General features: G+C 35.4%; 2 protein-coding genes across 3 annotated transcripts; both read left to right on the top strand.

Moving 5' to 3' along the window:
* The first annotated feature begins 3,731 nt into the window (after positions 1-3,731).
* LOC122721615 lies at positions 3,732-4,556 on the top strand. Of its 2 annotated transcripts, none has more exons than XM_043949927.1 (4): positions 3,732-3,989; positions 4,071-4,194; positions 4,276-4,332; positions 4,430-4,556. In XM_043949927.1, exons 1-4 carry the CDS (start codon positions 3,754-3,756, stop codon positions 4,532-4,534), a joined length of 522 nt encoding a protein of 173 aa, XP_043805862.1. In that variant the 5' UTR covers positions 3,732-3,753; the 3' UTR covers positions 4,535-4,556. The 2 variants fall into 2 exon arrangements, with proteins under 2 accessions (XP_043805862.1, XP_043805863.1); XM_043949928.1 differs by having other exon boundaries at positions 4,436-4,553.
* A 34-nt stretch (positions 4,557-4,590) lies between these two features.
* On the top strand, positions 4,591-5,468 carry LOC110607355. Its single transcript, XM_043949929.1, has 3 exons — positions 4,591-4,602; positions 4,726-4,833; positions 4,946-5,468. The coding sequence occupies exon 3, from the start codon at positions 5,024-5,026 to the stop codon at positions 5,357-5,359; it is 336 nt and encodes a 111-aa protein (XP_043805864.1). The 5' UTR covers positions 4,591-4,602; positions 4,726-4,833; positions 4,946-5,023; the 3' UTR covers positions 5,360-5,468.
* The last annotated feature ends 13,618 nt before the right edge of the window (positions 5,469-19,086 follow it).

Raw genomic sequence — 19,086 nt, 5'->3', positions numbered from 1 at the left:
AATGATTCTGACATATATTCTTTAGCATTGTCGCTCTGCAAAATTTGCACAGAAACATTAAATTGAATCTTAATTTCAACACAGAAAGCAGAAAAATGATAAAATACTTCCGAACGTTGCTTCATAAAATAAATCCAAGTCATTCTAGAGTAATCATCCATAAAAGTGATAAACATATCTTAATCAAGTCTTAGATCCAACCGAGTATGGGCCCCAAAATCTGAATGAACTAATTCAAAGCAGACTCAACTCGTTTATTGACTCTAGGACTTAAAGAGCTTCGATGATGTTTTGCACAATGACATGACTCACATTCCAGTGACGATACCTTATGAAATTGAGGGCATAGCTTCTTCAAAACTGATAAACAAGGGTGTCCCAACCGATAATGTACTTCAAATGGAGACACGAAACTGGAGCAGGCAACAGACTAAGGCACCCATGCATCCAAAATATAGAGACCTCCAGATATATGTCCTTTACCAATAATTTGCCTTATCACAAGATCCTGAATGAGACAATGATCAGGAAAAAAGGAAACACAATAATTTAGGTCTTTGGTAAGTTTACTCACAAAGATTAAATTAAAAGCAAGATTAGGTAAACTTAGCACAACTGATAGGGTAATAGGAGCAGGTTTAACAGTCCCAGAACCTTCAACATTATAGGTTGACCTAACAGCTATAATAATATGAGAATGTGCTTTATGAGGTCGAAAACTAGTAAAAATATGAGGATTACTTGTCATGTGATCCATAGCACCAGAATCAATGACCCATTTATATAAAGAGAAAATAAGACACGTTTTACCTATCTCAACCGTACTGAAGACATTGGGATAATTTTAATGATATGGGTCTTACTTTCAGAAACCATTTCAACCAAAACCCTATATTCCTATACCTTCAAATGAATTAAAGGAAGATAACAAAACCTAACCCAGTGAGCAGTATCAAAAAACGCCTCAACCGAACACCCAAACGGCAAACGAACCACAGATATGACAAGGGGGCAGCAAGGCGACTTTGGCGTCCTCCCTAGATGAACGGTGAGAGACAAATATTACCCTAGATGGATAACACAAAAAAAAGGAGCCCTAAGTTTCCAAAAATTTAAAATTTGACGGAAAGAAGAAAAAATTAAATCTCTACGGGAATGGCTCTGATACTATGTAATAAGATAAGAAATAATTAGACAATATCAGTATTTTTCTCCATTGAAGTAAGTGGATATATATACAGATTACAAAATCTTGTCAAGACAATACCTAATAATCCTCTATCAATCAATTAGTTTATGATTATGTAATCTTCTATAATTATATACAGATTATATTCACACTCTAACAAAAATAAATTAAATAAATTTTAAATATTGAACAAATTATAAAAGTTCTTATAGAACATGATCTTTAGATTCTAAAAATAAATAAAATAAGTTACACTACAAAAAAACAAGGTATCAGTGACGGATTTAGCGACGGAAGTAACTTCCGTCGGAAAAAAAAATTTAGCGACGGAATTAGCGACGGATCAGCGACGAATACTTTATGTTTAATTTTCTGACGGATTAGCGACGGATTAGCGATGGATTTTTAAAATATTAGCGACGGAATTTATTCCGTCGCTAATCCATCAGAAAAAGCAAACAATATAAAAGCAAAAACCTAATCTTCTTTTCATCTCTCTTTTAATTTCAGCCACCCTTTGCTTCTTGCCTCTCCTCTCTGCCCCTCAGCGCCCATTCGTGCTTCTTGCCACTCTCACCGCCGCCGCCTTCGCCGCCGCCGCTGTTCCCGTTGCTGTCGCTAGTGGCTGTCGCCCTTCCGTCGCTGTTGTTGTTGATTTTCTTGCCGCCGCTGCTGTTCCCGTGGGTGTCGCATAGTGCTGTCGCGTCGCCGTCGCTGTCCCCTCGCTGTCGCCGTCGTTGCTGTTCCCGTGGGTGTCGCGTGTTGCCTTCGACTCGCCATCGTTGTCCCCTCGCCGTCGCCGTCGCTGTCGCTGCTGATCCCGTGGGTGTCGCGCGTTGCCTTCGCCTCGCCGTCGCTGTCCCCTCGCCGTCGCCGCCGTTGCCACCCGCTGCTGCAGCTGCTGATCGTCGCCACTCCAGGTAAGTTAGTGAATTGCTTTGATACGGAGTGATGCAATCGGTCTCTGCTTAAACTAGATTGATATGGGTTATTTGGTTTTCACATTAGATTGAAGCTTGCCAAAAAAAATCGGTCCAAAGGCACAGAATGAGAGAAAGCACGGTGATTGCAAACCTTGCCAAAAAATAAAAAAATAATATATATATATGTGCTGTGATGAGTGAATGATGTAATGAAATTATTTTTAAATAAATTAACAGATTTGAATTTATTTAAAAAAATAACAGGATTTTATTGGTTATGTTAAATAACTAATTATATTTATATTGAATTGAAAGCATGTTAAATTATTTCAATAAAAAAAATTAATTGAATTAATGTGTTATTGAATGGATTCAATAATTTATAGATATTTTATATATGTAAATATTCTTATAATTAATTAATCCATAATTTTAATATCTTAAATTTATCATAGAATTATATACTTCTACTCTTATATTATTTTAGATTAACTTATTAATATATAATTAAAATTATAATAATTCAACATTTAAATTTTAAAAAATTATAATAATTAAATATAAATTAATTATATTATTGATATCTATAAAAAAATAAAAATAATTTAACTTATTATTAAATATATTTGAAATTGTATTGTTATATTTATCTAATTAACTTTATTAACTTATTAAAATTCACAGTATATTTAATGAAATTTAGAATATAATTTATTTTTAGTTTTTTGAATAAATTATTAATAGTTTAGTATAACTAATTTACGTTTAATTATTATAATTTTTATAAATTTAAGTGTTAAATATGTTATAATTCTAATTTAAATGTTTAATAAATTAATAGCAACTAATACAAAATATTCAGCTATTTATTTATGTCCATCACACACACAGTTCTTTTATTTATGTCCAGCTGTCATTGTATTATTTGATATAATGATTAATGTAAATGTTGCTTCATTTAGAGATTTCAATTTTGTCTCTCAAATACTTTGTGATTTCATTTTGAGATAAGTGGTTTGTTTGAGCATCCTATTAAAATTTTGTTGAAATATCTGTCGGATGAAATGATCTAAGAATCTCAATTTTTCTCAACGTATTTAGAAAGTTTTCTTCTCATTTGGACACAGGTTATGGAATGTACAACCAATCGGTTTTTGAACGAACCAAATTAATTTTTATCGGTTTAATTTGATTCGATTTATTTAAAAATTTGATTTGGTTCGATCTTTAAAAAATTTATAGTTCGATTTTCAATTTTTTTAATACGATTCGATTTTGAACTAAACCGACTGATTGCACCCCTAATTGAATAAATGAATTTCTTAGTTATCCATATAATATTAAACTCTATGACTAATAATTTATCATGTGGATATAAAACTTCCAGTTAAATAAAAGTTTAAGTAGTTACAAGATATCTGCTATCAAATAGTTACTAGGAATCCATTGCTAACTGAATTTTAAAATGAATTAAAAATTTTATTTTATATAATTTTAGGTTATTCATAAATACTTATATATACTATTTGTTAAGTAATAATAAACTATACTTTACGTGCCTTCATTCAACTATACTTTGATATGTATTGTTAAATTGATTAGTGTGTTTGATTTGAAACTAATGGACAATTATTTTTTCAGATGCCTCGAAGAGCAGTATCATCTAGAGGTAGAGGACATAGCCAGCAGCTCTCTATGAATGAAACAGATGAGCCAGTACAGATGCAAGAGGAAACACTGGAGCACACTCCAGCAGCATTAGGGGGACAAGCAAACGCATCATCATCATCATCAGTTCGAACTAGAGGTCTGAACTTGGGACATCCTATCCCATCAAACCCGTCTGATCGGCAATTGATCAGATTGAAAGGAAATGTGTAAGTCATATACAACTTTTTGCTATTGATTTAATATGTATTATTACTTACAACTACTAATTATGTATAAAAATATTGTAGCTTTTTAGATTCCACAGTTACTAGATCAATCAGTAATGACATTAAGATGCGCTACACTGCTCCATGGAAAACTTGGTCAGAAATACCTTTAAAGACAAAAGACGAGCTCTTTGGACTTTTTCGGGTAAATACAACTTATATTCTAAAATTTCTAATATGCATTTTAAGTTTTTTAAATTTACATAACACTAATTGTTGTTTGTAGAGTCGATATGTATGGGATGAGAGTGAAGAAGATATGATTCGAACTGCTTGGGAAAAGGTAGGAAAAGAAAGACTGCGAGACATTCTTCATAGAGTTAGGAGTGAATTGTTGCGTAAGCACAAGAAGACATATGTTGCTTATCTATACAATTTAGGACCAGATTGGATGGAGGCAGAGATATGGAATGCACTTGTTGCATATTGGAGTACACCAGAGTGGAGAAAGAAATCAGAAGCTGGTAAAGCAAATAGAAACATAGAAAAAGATGGAACTATTACGAAACACTCTGGTGGTTCAATAAAACTGGAAGTTCATGAGAATAGATTGGTATAACTTTTTTATTCCTTACTTTTATTTATACAATTATATTTTTATATAAATGCCTAGATATTATTCGTGCATATTGTGTTGTGGTGCATCTTGTGTTGTGTGATTATTTCTTTTTTGTAGGCAAAGAAGTTAGGTAGGCAACCAACTCAACTTGAACTGTTTCGTGCCACTCACACAAAAAAGGGGAGTCAAGGTGTTTTCATTGATGTAAAATCACAACGAGTTGATGTAAGTTAGTTTTTGTTTATTTATTGTAATCACATTATTTTTCTATTTGTTATGTTATCATTAGTTGTGTATGGTGCATGAAATGTTGATTATGTTTTCTTTTTTTACTTAGGGAGCTTATTTGACTGCCATTGCTGAAAATGTGAATGACAATTGTGATAGTCAATCTGCTTTTGATTTGAATAAGTGGATGGAAATTTCTGGAAGTAGTAAAGGAAGGGTTTATGGTTTTGGATATTCTGATATTGCAAAATCTGGAACTCCAACTACCTCTTTCTCATGCACATCAGCTCATCCTGGAGGACCTTCTCAAACTATGTTTTCTTTAGAGGAGGTTGAACAAATATTAGAGCAAAACCGGGTCAAAATGAAACAAGACATGGAGCAAATGCAAGAGCAAATGCGAGTGCAGATAGAAAAGCAAATAAAAGATCAGATGAAATCATTGAAGAACAAAAAAAGATCTTCACCGCATAATCCAATTGCAAATTGTACTTCTCTATCAGATGGTTCAACAAATTCATAGATTAGTTTTTAGTTTTATGAACATTGTTAAGTATAATTGATTTATTTTAAATTTTATGACGATTGTTAAGTATTATGAATTTATTTTAAATTTTATGAACATTGTTAAATATTATGAATTTATTTTAAATATTCTGAATATTATTGAGTATTATGAACATTACTTATAATTATTATGAATGATATTTAATTTATATTTAATATGATTCTTAATTATAAATTATTTGATTATACAGGGAATATGTAAATAAAAACAGGGAATTATTTTTTGTGATCGAATTTTAACAGATTAGCAACGGATTTGTGAGAAAATTTTTTAAAATACGTTAATATTTTCGACGGATTTCCGACGGAAAATTTCTGTCGCTAATTATTTCCGACGGAATGTTCATTGGATAAATTGGAATTTCCGACTGATTTAGCGACAAACTTTTTTCGTCGCTAAATTTTTCCAACTGAATTTTTTGTCGGAAAAGCCGTCGGTAAAAATTAGCGACATGACTTTAAGCGACGGACTTGAGTCCGTCGCAAATCCGTCGCTGAAAGTTTCAGCGACGGATTTTTGACTTTCAGCGACGGAAAAATCCGTCACTGATAGTCTGTTTTTTTAGTGTTATTTACAGTTTAAAAATATATAAAATAACTTTTTATATCCATTTATATTTTTTTATATATTTTATATTAATTTTTACCCCTTTCACTATAAAAAAATATTAATAAAAGAATTTATCAATAAAAATTAAACTTTCATCCGTAAATAAAATTATCGATAAATTAGCAACAATATACTAATCGTTGGTATTTTACTCGGTATTAAATTTTACTAACAATAAATCTAGCGTCGGTAAGTATTACCGATGACATGTTTTATCGCTAATTTCTTTTTCTTTCAACGTTAATTTCGTTAGTATAAAATTTATATGTGAGGAAATGGTAAGGAATTACAAATGATATCTAGTTGATGGTTTTATTACCGACATTATATTTTATCGCTAATTATTGATAATTTTATTAATAATTTTTTATTTTATAAGTCTAAATTTAATAGAATAGTGATGCTATCATGATAAAATATTTTGATGGTACTCTTTTTTATAGAATTTTAAATTTTAGTGACAACATTTGACGTTGGTAATATATTAGTATTAATTAGTGACAAAGCAGTTCATCGGTAATAATTTATAATATTTTTTAACCAATACAATATTAACAGCAACAATTGAATATCAGTAAAATACTGATTATTTAAAAAAAATACGACTAAAATATTTTACTTACGACTTTTTTTAAATGAAATTATTGTAATCTATAAAGATTAAAATATAAAATTTTTATATATTCAATTTGTATAATAAATATTTGATGAAAATTAAATAAATATTCTAAAAGATAATTATAAAATGTAATTTTATTATATCACTAAATATGTAATAAAATAATTCATTTAAAATCTAATTTATTTTTAATGTGATAAAATTGCTTAGACTAATTACAAAATGAAATACAAAATGAAATACAAAATCAACTATGTGAAAGAGAAGGTGACAAACCACTCACTAAATTGCCCATCTGTTTCATCATAGAAGCCCGTATATGCTCCATTAAGGAAGACTTTAACTCTTCTAACTCATTATTAATCTCATTCCTTACTTTATTTCTCACATCATTTCTTATCTCATTCCCCACTTCCTCTCTTTCTTATTTACTATTTTTCATTTCATTTCTCATGTACTCCCTTTCTTTTTTACCATTCTAAATTTCTTACGTAGAGAATGAAGTGAGGAGAGAATAAATCATTGAAGATTGCAAGCTAAGAGTATATACCCTCCACTTTTTGCTACCTTCAACCATATTTATATATATCTGGTTATTACCAATATCTTTTGATGATTGCATCATCTTTTGTCTCATAAAGAGAAAAGTATCCTATATATATAACAAAATATTAACTAAAATAACACTAATTTATAATATATATTTCAAAATATTTTACAATTAGTTATATAATAAAATCAACATGCATGTATTTATCTCAATCTCCTATCAATAAAATTTTCTTTATCATAATTGCGAATATGAGTGTATATAAATAATTCAGTCGCAGTCATTGATCGACCCAATTTTTTCTTTCTAAATAAATATATATATACATAAATTTTAAGCAATGCAAAAGTTTTTATTTAAATATCACTTACTAGCCTTAAACTATATTTCTTTCATAATTGCATTCTTAAATTTTACATTATAATTCATTAAAATATGACAAATATAGTATTAGTAATGTGCAGATGGGGTTTCATCGATCTTGTTGCATTGCCTTGTTGATGCTAATGTGATGGTTTAATATTACACACAACTCTTCATGATTTATCAAATAAGCTCTTAGGGATTACATAAACTGCTAATTTTAAATTTCTTTCTCTATAATTGCAAATGCAAGTAGAAAGACTTGATTATTTTCATCTAATCTATTATACACAGTATGCACCTATTATATTTATTATATTAAAATATTCTATTGACAAATATGACAAAACGAACTAATGATATACCCAAAATATACAATAGAATGTTGTGCAGATTCTATTAAAATGATCAGTTATGTAATGTCCTCCATTACAACAGCAGTGTCAGGATTGAAATGACAAACTACACTGTGCACCTTTGCAACCTTTCATATAATTCATCCTATTCATAAAATATTTTTATATTGGGTTACTCTTCATTCATCAATATAATAAATTTATGTATAAATTTTGAATTCAATTATCGATAGTCTCTCTCATTATTTGTGCTAGAATATGTACATAGTCTAGAAGCTAGAAAATATCATATGCAATTTCTTATTTTATCTTTACATGTAATTAAATATATTTTACTTTTCGTCTCATTATAATAAAATTAATAATATATCTATAAATAAAAATAATTTCTCATATAATCAGCTTATTTTTACATTGAATTGAATATATTTTACTTTTCGTCTCATTATAATAAAATTAATAATATATCTACAAATAAAAATAATTTCTCATACAATCAGTTCATCGTAACAATAAATTTAAAGTAACTAATATACATAAAATACTTTCATCCAATTAATATGTAAAAAATAAATATAACTATTTTTTAATTATTCTGACTAAGATAAACAAATTTTAACATATGAAAATTTTAATAAAAATAAGAAAAATTAATAAACATAATTTATTAAATAATGTTGCATAGATAGATAATTGAGTTAAAAAAATTAGAAAAAAAAGCCTTTGTAAATATTATAACTAAGATAAACAAATTGTTGCTAAAATAGTTAACATAAAAAATTGTTTCTGGTCAGACTAGTGGCAATCTTTTTTGTGGATAGAAAAACTCATCCCAATTTGATAAAATCAAATCCATCATCACTTTTTGATTTTTTTTTTTTTATCTGAAAGCCTCTCCTTGATATAAATTTCAAAAAAATTATTAAAGAGTTAAAAGCAAAGGAAATTAGGCTGACGACAAATAAAATATTGAACCCATAAGAAGGAATTTTTTTTTACTATAAAAATCTGTCGAAATAGGAATGATTCAGATACGTTACAAATTAATTATAGATTAATCATAAATTTTATAATTGATTATTAATTTTTGTAATTTAATAACGAATTTATAAATTTATTACTAACTTTATTAGTAATTGATTTTGAAATGTATTCCTAAATTAGTAAAAAATTAGTAATGAATTTCAATTCATTATTAAATTTATTGATAAATCGGCTATTAAATAAAAAATTATTTAAATAATAAATAAATAAAATAATAATAAATTTAATAATGAAATGTAATATATTATCGAATTAATAACAGATTTAATCTGTTATTATTTTATAAAAAAAATTGACATTTTATTTTTTTCTCTAAAAGCAACTTTTTATTTTTTTTAAAATCTCACATTATGTTTTTTTCAATTTAGTAATAGATATAATTTATTATTAAATCTATTACTAATTCAAAAATTAATAATAAATTTCATAATTCATTATTAAATTTAAAAAATATATATTTTAAAGAAAAAATACTGCATATTTATTTTAAAATTTCAACATTTTTTATTATAATTTAATAATAAAAATAACTTATTACCAAATCCATTACTCTTTTGTAGATTAATAACCATTTAGAGAATCTGTTACTAAAATTTAGACAACACTATCACTTTTTTTTTTTTATTCATTCGCATTTTTCATTTAAATTTAGAAATAAAATAAATTTATTATTAATTTTTATATTTATATACTGACACATCTTATCTCCCGTTATCATTTCATTCATTTCTCCTTCACTCTTTTTATTTCTTCATTTTTCTCTTATTTTATATTTTTCATCGATCTCCTCTATTTTTTTCTTCTATTTTTTCATTATTTTTCCTTTTGTCTCTTAATTTTTATTTCATTTTCTTTATTTTCTCTCGTATTCTTCTCTTCTTTTTTTTTACATTTTTCTTCTATTTTATTTCATTTTCTTCCATTTTCTTTCATTTTCTTTTTGACTTTCTATTATTTTTCATTTCTTTTTTTTTTCTCTATCATTCTTTCATTTGCTTTTTTTTCCTCATCTTTTCTAACTTTTTTATTTCATTTTTTCTATTTTATTTTATTTTCTTCATTTCCTCTTTTGTTTTTCTTCATTTTCTCTTCATCTTTCTCTTATTTTCTTCTATTTCCTCTTCTATTTCCTCTTTTCTTTTTTTTTTTCTCTTTTTCTTTAAATTTTCCAAATTTCTTATTTTCTCTTTATTTTCATCATTATTTTTTTCTATTTTCTTTTTTTTCATTATTTTCTCTTTTTTATCACATTTTCTTCCATTCTTTCATATTTTTTAATTTTTTTTAAAATTTTTATCATGTAATTTTATAATAATTTTCTCATAAAATTAATAAAATTTTAAATATTAAAGTTAATATTTAATGTAAAATATAATGACAAAATTAATAGTTCACTATAATTAAATTAATATTTAATATAATATAGTAATGAAAAAAATTAATAATTTAATATAATTTTTAAAATTAGTAAAAGATTTTGTAATGGAATATAGTTTTCATATATTTTTTTATTTTTCATAATGGATTACTAACCAATTCAATTTTTATATGTTTTTTTATTGTTTTAAATTTTTATCAAATTAATAATCCATTTAAAATCCATTACTAAATTTTATAAAAATCGATTACTAAATCCATTATAAAATTAGTAACGAATTGTTAATCCATTACTATTGTATTAACAATGAGATTTATAATAAGAGATTTAAATTTGTTACTAAATCTGTTAATAATGAATTTTTTATGAATTAGTACTTGATAAATTTATTATTAATTTAAAATTTTTTTTATAGTGTTTATCGATATTATTAGATATAATAGTTAGTGAAAAGTTATCAAATCTCATGTCTAAAGTTTATAGTTTATGAGAAACAATTCATATTTATAAGTTTTAAATGGGCAAATAAATTAAATTTATTTGATGGAAAAAATTTACAAGAAACTCCAAGTTGTAAATTGGAATTGAGCTGAAGAATACAATAAATATTTAAAAAAGGTGGGCATTAAAAATAAATTATTTGAATTTTACCGGCACAACTGTTCAAGATCAAAGGTTGCAACTATTGTATAGTAATTAATTGTTTGCGATTATCTCTTCTGAAATTTGGAGGAATTCTGCAGTTATTGTATAGAATTTCATCGAAGTTTGTATAACTCCTAAAAGGATAGTGAAATCATCGTACAAAGGAAATATGTTGATGATCTGAGATCCAGAAATAGGGTTTTATAATGGGTTCTGTAAAACTGGAAAAGCTTAGACCTAGAGGAGAGTATTTCTCCTTTTATATGTTTCCTTTTGTCTGCTAGTGACGTGCTAACAGAACGTATATCATTGGTCCACCTGTCCCTGCTACGTTGATACGGACGTACGAGGGAATCAGATCTCTGCTCCATGCGTAACGGCCTCTGATTCTTTCAGGACGCGCATGCGGGTGGATCCACACGAGGGACATGCGGATCTACTTCCTAGTTCCGGGTTGGGCCAGAGGATGAGGTACGGGCCGAGCCCAACGAGGATCGGCTGGTCCAGTCGGAAGGGTCGGGCTGGCCTTGGAGAGGGTGAGTTGGACTTAGTGCGAGTCGTGAGGTTCGAGGGCTTTGGGGTGATGGGCCTGCATCGTGGGCTGGACCCCAGACCGGGGAGGAAGAGCCTAGCGGTCTTCAATTGCCCCTTTAACTTCTCGTCAGTTATTAGGCGACTGACGAGGGGGTAAATATTGAGAGTAATAATGACCGCGCCACTCCAGGACAAAATCGTGCAAAGCGACTTTTCACCTCATTACTGTTTTGCATTTCAAATTCTTTCTGCCTTCTTGCAACCTTTGCTCTCTCTTCTGTCTTCTCTGCGATTTACCTACATCGTCCTTCTTCCTCAGCCGTTTCCAAGGTATGCTCTTTTCTTTGTTATTCTATAGGGAAACCAAAGCTTCCTGACGTTCTTAACGTTGAGTCTAATATCACCCCGTCCGTTCTGAAAAATTTCTTTTCTTGGGAGTATTTAGATACCCCCCTTTTTCGCATCCGTGCCCCTTATCCAAACGAAAGGATTGTTCTTCCCGATCCTCCTCCTTCTGACCTGATCGATCCCCAACGGGACCTGAGCCTGGTCTTTTTTGCTAAACAAAGGGAGTTTGGCTTAACTTTCCCTTTCTCTCCTTTCTTTACGGAGGTCTTCCGGTACTTCAGGATAACTCCTCGGATGCTAGTCCCCAACTCCATTCTGTTTATGTCCTCTTTTGAGTCCGTGTGTCTAAGCCAGGGGATCACGCCCACGGTGCCTTTGTTTGTCTCCTTCTTCCGATTAGTCAGAGCAAGCCACTGTTTTTATTATTTTTCTCCTCGAGGAGGGCTCTCGATCTTTTCGGGTCATAAGGATTCGATAAAAGGCTGGATGGAGGGTTTTGTCGTAGTGGAGCTCAGGAAGGAGTCCGGGCTAGTCTGGGATCTAAAGCTCTCCTGGGAAGAAGTTGCACTGAATTGCAATGACCCGCCCCAGCTGAGTCTTACCGAACAAGTTGGATTTGTTTGGCTGACCTCTATTGAAAAGAAATATGATGTTGAGAAATGCATGTTTGTGTCTAACCTTCATGATATTAGTGAAGCGGGTATTTTACTCCACTCAGTTGTGTTATTTTGTCTGGGTAATCTTTGTGGCAAATTGTCTTGTTCTGTATTAATTTCGCATTTTTGCAGCTTCCGACGTGAAGATGGAACAGATCAAGCCCCCGAAGAACCTCGTATTATCTCGTGAGAGCATGAACGCGACTCTGGATGCTCTTCGAGCCGGGCTGTCGGTGAAAGAGGCCACCCAGGAGGTAGCTAAGACTATTTCCATTAGGACGATGAATAAGACCCCAGCTCTGCCCTCTAGTCGAGCTTCCAAACCGAGCTCCAGGGGTGCCAGGTCTTCTAGACCATCTAGTCGTGGTGGATCGAGCTCAATTCCCCAGTCTTCTCCAACCTCCAGATCTCGGTTGGCCTCTGTAGAAGAAGTGAAGAAAGCTCCTTCGGATATGGCTAGATCGGCCGAGGGCGTCGAACTGAAGAGGACTGATTTATCTTTGCCTTCAAAGAAAATCTCTGAAGGAGGAGTTAAGGTCTTCCCAACCACTAACAAGGCTCCTGCAAGCGACCGGGAGGTCATCTCTGTAGAGGATGACGTTCAAGGAGCCGCTGATGAGGACGTCCTTGTTATTAGGGATATCCTGGTGAAGACAACTGAGTCCAAACCGACTGAGGAAATACCCCTCCAGAAGGAGTCTTTGGCTACTCCTGCGAGGGTTACTGAGGAGGTCGGGAAGAAGCGCCCCCTTTCATCTGATGCTCCTGCCCCCGTTCCCAAGAAATCTCGGGGTTCTAAGCGTGCTGCCCCTGCATTGCCTCCCCTCGAGAAGGAGAAACCTGCAGTGGTGCCCCTGCTTTCTGCTTCAAATAATGATATCTTGAATGCCGAGGACATTACCCATCAGACTCCGGCGACCGTGGTTGCTGAAATAATCTGAGAACGAATGTTCGGTGGAGTCACTCAGGCTTCGGATCCTCGCCTGCTGGCTCTTTCTGGTCATCTGGCCAGCTCTACTCAAGAGTAGGCGACCTTCCGAGCTCGGTCTAGAGAGCAGCTAGGAAACACTGCCAGGGAGATGCTTTTGATGGTGAGTTCTGTTTGGTTCTTTTCTACTCCTAATTCGTTTCTACCTTTCTCTACCTCTCAGCTTTGCTTGTCTTCCTGTTTACTAGGTTACTGGCATATTCATGGAGATGGATGCCCGGGATCGTGCCCTCAGGGACTCGGTGGACCGTCGGATCGAGGAAGCACGTCTTGAGGAGAATTTATCTGCGTCCAGCGATGCCCGGGGCAATGTCGCCGCGGCCCAAGAGGACTATAGGTCCCTTCAGTTCGATTTACACGCAGCCAAGGAGGCCCGTAAGAAGGCAGAGGAGGAGACATCTGAGGTGCGAAAGCATGCCCAGTCCCTAGAAGCAGAATTGTCTCACATCCGGAGGGTTCTCCAAGAGTCTGACGAGAGGGCAGCTGCAGCAGAGGTTCGTTATGGAGAAGTTCTGAAGCAGCTGTCCTCCACCGTGGATGCTCTGCGCGAAAGGGACGAGGCCGTGAGCCAGAAGGAGGAAGTTCAGCGCCAGTACGAGCAGCTGAAAGTAAAATTAGATGCTGTGCTGGCTCAAAAGAGTGAAGCTGTAGCTCGGGTTGTGGTCCTGAAGCAGGAGCTGAGTAAGCAGGCCGATAGCATTAAGGGCTTGACTTTGGCAGCAGAGGAGTCTAAACTTCAGAATCAGCAACTCTGCCAACAAGTCAAGACCCTAGAGACGAGATGCTCAGCCCTGTCTGAAGAGGCCAAATTAGCCGAGGATAAGGTCCAGCTGGAGGTTGAGAAGCATTTGAAGGAGTATAAGGAGTCCCCCGAGCTGAAGAAGGAGATCCAGCAGGCCAGTGAAGCTTACCTCCAAGATTATAAGAATTCTTCTGAGCTAAGAGCCGAGATAGTTGAGGCCTGCGAGAGACGACTTACGGAATATAAAGCTTCGAATGAGATGAAAGAGGCCATATGGTATAAAGGTCTCCGCATGTTCGTCTCTGGCTTCAACCGAGGTTTAAGGGAGGCCAGACATAATCCATCCATCCCCTTGACTGTACTTCGAGCCAAAGAGGAGGATTCCGATGGTGAGGATGTGATCTACGGGGAGGACGATATGCCTTTGCCCAAAGGGACTTCTCTTACTGCAGCTGGGCCTTCTGAGGCAGAGTCCGAGCTGGATACGGAGGATGTGGGAGTCCTCGAACCTGAGGGGGGCGACGTCGAGCCTCAAAAGGAAGGTGTAGAACTAGGAGAGGGAGGTGCTGGACCTCCAGGGCTGGAGATTGTTCCTTTTGTAGGTGCTGGGGAGTCTGAGCGAGAGGAGGCCAGACCTCCCATGGGCAGCAATGTAGACAATGTAAACACAGATAGTGTAGACAGTGTAAGGGATGATATAGACGCTAGTGTTGCTGAGGGTGATGCCCCTAAACATGTGAGTCCTCTGAGGACGGTCTTTCCTCCACCAATCTTAGATGATTAGATTGTAAATTTCTCTATACTTTTTAATGAAATTTTACTTTTGTTCACTGTTCACACTTAAACTGTTCTGCCTATTTTTCAACTTCATAAAGCTACTTATGCTGTTACAAGCAATCTGGCTTGTCAAGAGTGAAATGTTTAAGCCATGTACTTGATAATTTTTCTAAGGAATCCACTGTATTGTTTTTCCTTTTTACCTTTAAGCCCATCAGGACCAAAACTCTATCAATTGTCTGAACTTTTGACTTATGCACCTATCCATTTTACTGAGATATTCTTATTCATAAGCTTTTTCCGAGCTGAACTAGTCTTTAACCATGAGCTCGATTCTTAGCTATATGTCCGATCTTATAAGAAGTCAGGTCACGTACCTTTTAATGGTGACGAGCAGGGCTGACTTTTTGCTTTTAGTACTGACCTGTCAGGGGATGAAGTTGAGGTCTCTTCTGCTCATACCATTGGGTTTCTCCCTGAGTTGCCCCTTTACCTCCTCAACATTTCACTACATGAGTGGTGAGGGGGTAAATCCCTAAACTTTGTTTGTAATCGCGTGGGCTTATTTTAGCCGACTTTACCTTTCTTCTTGGTTATGAGCTCGAATGTCTGTTCCTGCATTTATGGGCCTTTTCATAGAGGGAGCTCGGTTCTCTGTTATTTCCTCTATACTTAGCTTCATTCTACCTGAGTGTTTCATGTTGCGAGTCTATCCGAGCTGGGAGCTCGGTTCTTTGCTCTATGCTTAGGTTTTTATGCCTATAGTCCGTGACGCTGCTTATTTCGCGAGCTCAGGAGTTCGGAATTTTGCTTTTTTCGCTTTGGTGCCCCGAGCTCGTTTGTGAGGTCGGACTTAACCTTTCTTTTTTCGAGCTGCCTACCCTCGAGCGTTTTGTGGGTTCTTTGCTGTTTAGACCTCTCTCTGGGCTAGTTGAGCTGGTTTAGGACTAGCGGTCACTTTTCGAGGTCGGTGCCTCTTATGATTGCCCCAATCTTTTGTGGGAGGTTGGAACTATGTCCTTTTACCTCCCTGGGATCCATGGGGTCTTCTATCTCTCTGAGATCTCCATATCTCAGTGAGATCTTCTCGTGCCAGGAGATCTCGGGGATCCTGGTCTTCTACCTCCCTGAGATCTCTATATCTCAGTGAGGTCTTCCATCTCTCTGAGATCTCTATATCTCAGTGAGGTCTTCTATCTCTCTGAGATCTCTATATCTCAGTGAGATCTTTTGGTGCCATGAGATCTTGGGGATCCTGGTCTTCTACCTCCCTGAGATCTCTATATCTCAATGAGGTCTTCTACCTCTCTGAGATCTCTATATCTCAGTGAGGTCTTCTATCTCTCTGAGATCTCTATATCTCAGTGAGATCTTTTGGTGCCAGGAGATCTTGGGGATCCTGGTCTTCTACCTCCCTGAGATCTCTATATCTCAGTGAGGTCTTCTGCCTCTCTGAGATCTCTATATCTCAGTGAGGTCTTCTATCTCTCTGAGATCTCTATATCTCAGTGAGATCTTTTGGCGCCAGGAGTTCTTGGGGATCCTGGTCTTCTACCTCCCTGAGATCTCTATATCTCAGTGAGGTCTTCTGCCTCTCTGAGATCTCTATATCTCAGTGAGGTCTTCTATCTCTCTGAGATCTCTATATCTCAGTGAGATCTTCTGGTGCTAGGAGGTCTTGGTGATCCTGGCCTTCTACCTCTCTGAGATCTCTATATCTTCAGTGAGGTCTTCTACCTTACTGAGATCTTTATATCTCAGAAAGGTCTTCTGAGCTTTGTTCTTTGTTTTCTACAGAGAATCATTCACAATAATAAAGATAATCTCGTTTTGGAAGGAATGATGTTATTTTATTCATTCATGTTTTTCAGAGTACAATGCTTTTCTTTACAAATATTTCAGAGAAAATATCTATTCAAGTGTTGGATATTCCAGGCGTGGGGCTCAGGATTTCCTTGCATATCTTCGATTCGGTATACTCCTGGCTTAACCACTTTTGCTATCCTGAATGGGCCCTCCCAGGTTGGTGCCAACTTGCCCACTGCTGCTCTTTTTCCCGTAGCTTCTAAGTTTCTTAGGGCTAGGTCCCCTACCTTTAGACTTCTTTCCCTGACCCTTTGGTTGTAATAACGGGCTGCCCGTTGTTGGTAAGTAGCAGTTCGGACTTGAGCTTCCTCCCTAATTTCTTCGAGAGCGTCCAAGTTGTTCCTTAACTTGTCGTCGTTGCTGTTCTCGTTAGCAAATTGGACTCGATGAGTGGGGATTTGCAGCTCGACTGGGACTACGGCCTTTGTGCCGTAAGCAAGTGCAAAGGGCGTTTCTTTAGTGGACGTTCTGGGGGTAGTTCAAAGTGCCCACAGGATACTATTGAGCTCTTCTGCCCAGTTCGCCTTTGCCCCATCCAGCCGTTTCTTTAATCCCTGGAGGATAGCTCTGTTGGTAACCTCTGTTTGACCATTGGTCTGAGGATGGGCCACTGAAGAAAACTTGTGCCATATGCCCATGTTTGCCGTAAATGCTCTGAAGGTGCTGCAGTCAAATTGTCTGCCGTCAAATTGTCTGCCATTGTCAGATATGAGTACTCTTGGTATGCCAAACCTGCAGATAATGTTTCCCCATACGAAGTCTATCATCTTGCGAGCTGTGATCGTGGCTATTGCTTCCGCCTCTGGCCATTTGGAGAAGTATTCTACAGCCACCACTACGAATTTCCTCTGCCCCGTGGTCTTGGGGAAGGGTCCCAGGATGTCTATTCCCCATTGTGAGAATGGCCATGGACTGGATATGCTGGCTTGAGGAGTGGCTGGGACTTTGATGGCGTTAGCAAATCTTTGGCATACGTCGCACATTCGGACAAACTCTTTTGCCTCCCTTTTAACAGTGGGCCAGTAGTACCCTTGCCTGAATATTTTATTGGCTAAGGTCTCTGCTCCTTCGTGAGCTCCGCACATTCCCTTGTGTATCTCTTCCATCACCTTTGTAGCCTCATCCCGGCTCACACACCGGAGCCACGGGCTGGATTTCCCTTTTTTGTATAAGGTCCCCCTTATTGCTTAATAGTTAGCAGCACGAGCTGCTATCTTTCTAGCTTCATCTTTATCCTCAGGGAGCTTTCCTTTCTCCAGGTATTCTAGGTATGGGGTCATCCAAGTCGGGCTTTGTTCCACCTGCAATACCGTGTTTGTTTTATTAAAAGCAGGCGTGTGGACGTGCTGTATGTACACTTCATCGGGGAGCTGTTCTAATTCTTCTTTGGACAACCGACTAAGCAGGTCGGCTTTCTCATTTTCTTCTCGAGGTATTCTTTGAAATTTGATGGGAACTCCCCGATCTCTGAGTTCAGCCTCTATAGCTTTTACTTTTGCCAGGTAGCTCTGTATGGTTGGGTCTCTGGCTTGATATGCCCCAGTTATCTGGTTGACCACCAGCTGTGAGTCGCTATTTACTTCGAGGTCAGTTGCTCCTACTTCCATTGCCACCAGCATCCCGTTTATTAAGGCTTCATACTCCGCCATGTTATTGGAGGCTTTGAATTCTAAGTGTAGGGCGTAGCAAACCTTAAATCCTCCAGGCCCCTTAAGCATTATTCCAGCACCGCTGCCTTCGGCGCCTGAAGCCCCGTCTACATATAACTTCCAGCTGAACTTTTGGAAAAGTTCTTCCTTTCTTTCCTTCCCTGACACTTCTGAAGATGATTCTCCTTATTCCTCACTGAATGTGCACTCTGCTATGAAATCAATAAGGGCCTGAGATTTTATGGCTGTTCGAGGTCGATACTCTAGGCAATAAGGACTAATCTCAATGGACCAAGCTAGCATCCGACCTGAGGTCTCCGGTCTATGCAAAATCTTCTTCAAGGGTTGATCTGTCATTACTACTCCCTGGTGGCTTTCCAGATAAACCCTGACCTTTCGGACTGCCAGTAGTAGAGCGTATGCTATCTTCTTAATATTCAAATATCTGACCTCGGCGTCTTTAAGCACCTTGCTGACATAGAAAATAGGCTTCTGCTCTCCTTCTTCCACCCTTACCAATACGGCGCTGACTGCTTGTTCAGAGGCCGCCAGGTATAT

Source organism: Manihot esculenta, chromosome 13 (assembly GCF_001659605.2).
Source record: "Manihot esculenta cultivar AM560-2 chromosome 13, M.esculenta_v8, whole genome shotgun sequence".
NCBI lineage: Eukaryota > Viridiplantae > Streptophyta > Magnoliopsida > Malpighiales > Euphorbiaceae > Manihot > Manihot esculenta.
Note: the sequence above shows the minus strand (reverse complement) of the source record. Positions and strands in the feature narration are given on the sequence as shown.

Bases quoted from the DNA above. Each gene is read 5' to 3' on its own strand.
- LOC122721615 (XM_043949927.1), top strand. From the start codon at position 3,754: ATGCCTCGAAGAGCAGTATCATCTAGAGGTAGAGGACATAGCCAGCAG. The intron at 3,990-4,070 runs GTAAGTCATATA...AAAATATTGTAG, and splicing joins ATCAGATTGAAAGGAAATGT to CTTTTTAGATTCCACAGTTA. The intron at 4,333-4,429 runs GTAGGAAAAGAA...TATACAATTTAG, and splicing joins TTCGAACTGCTTGGGAAAAG to GACCAGATTGGATGGAGGCA.
- LOC110607355 (XM_043949929.1), top strand. From the start codon at position 5,024: ATGGAAATTTCTGGAAGTAGTAAAGGAAGGGTTTATGGTTTTGGATAT.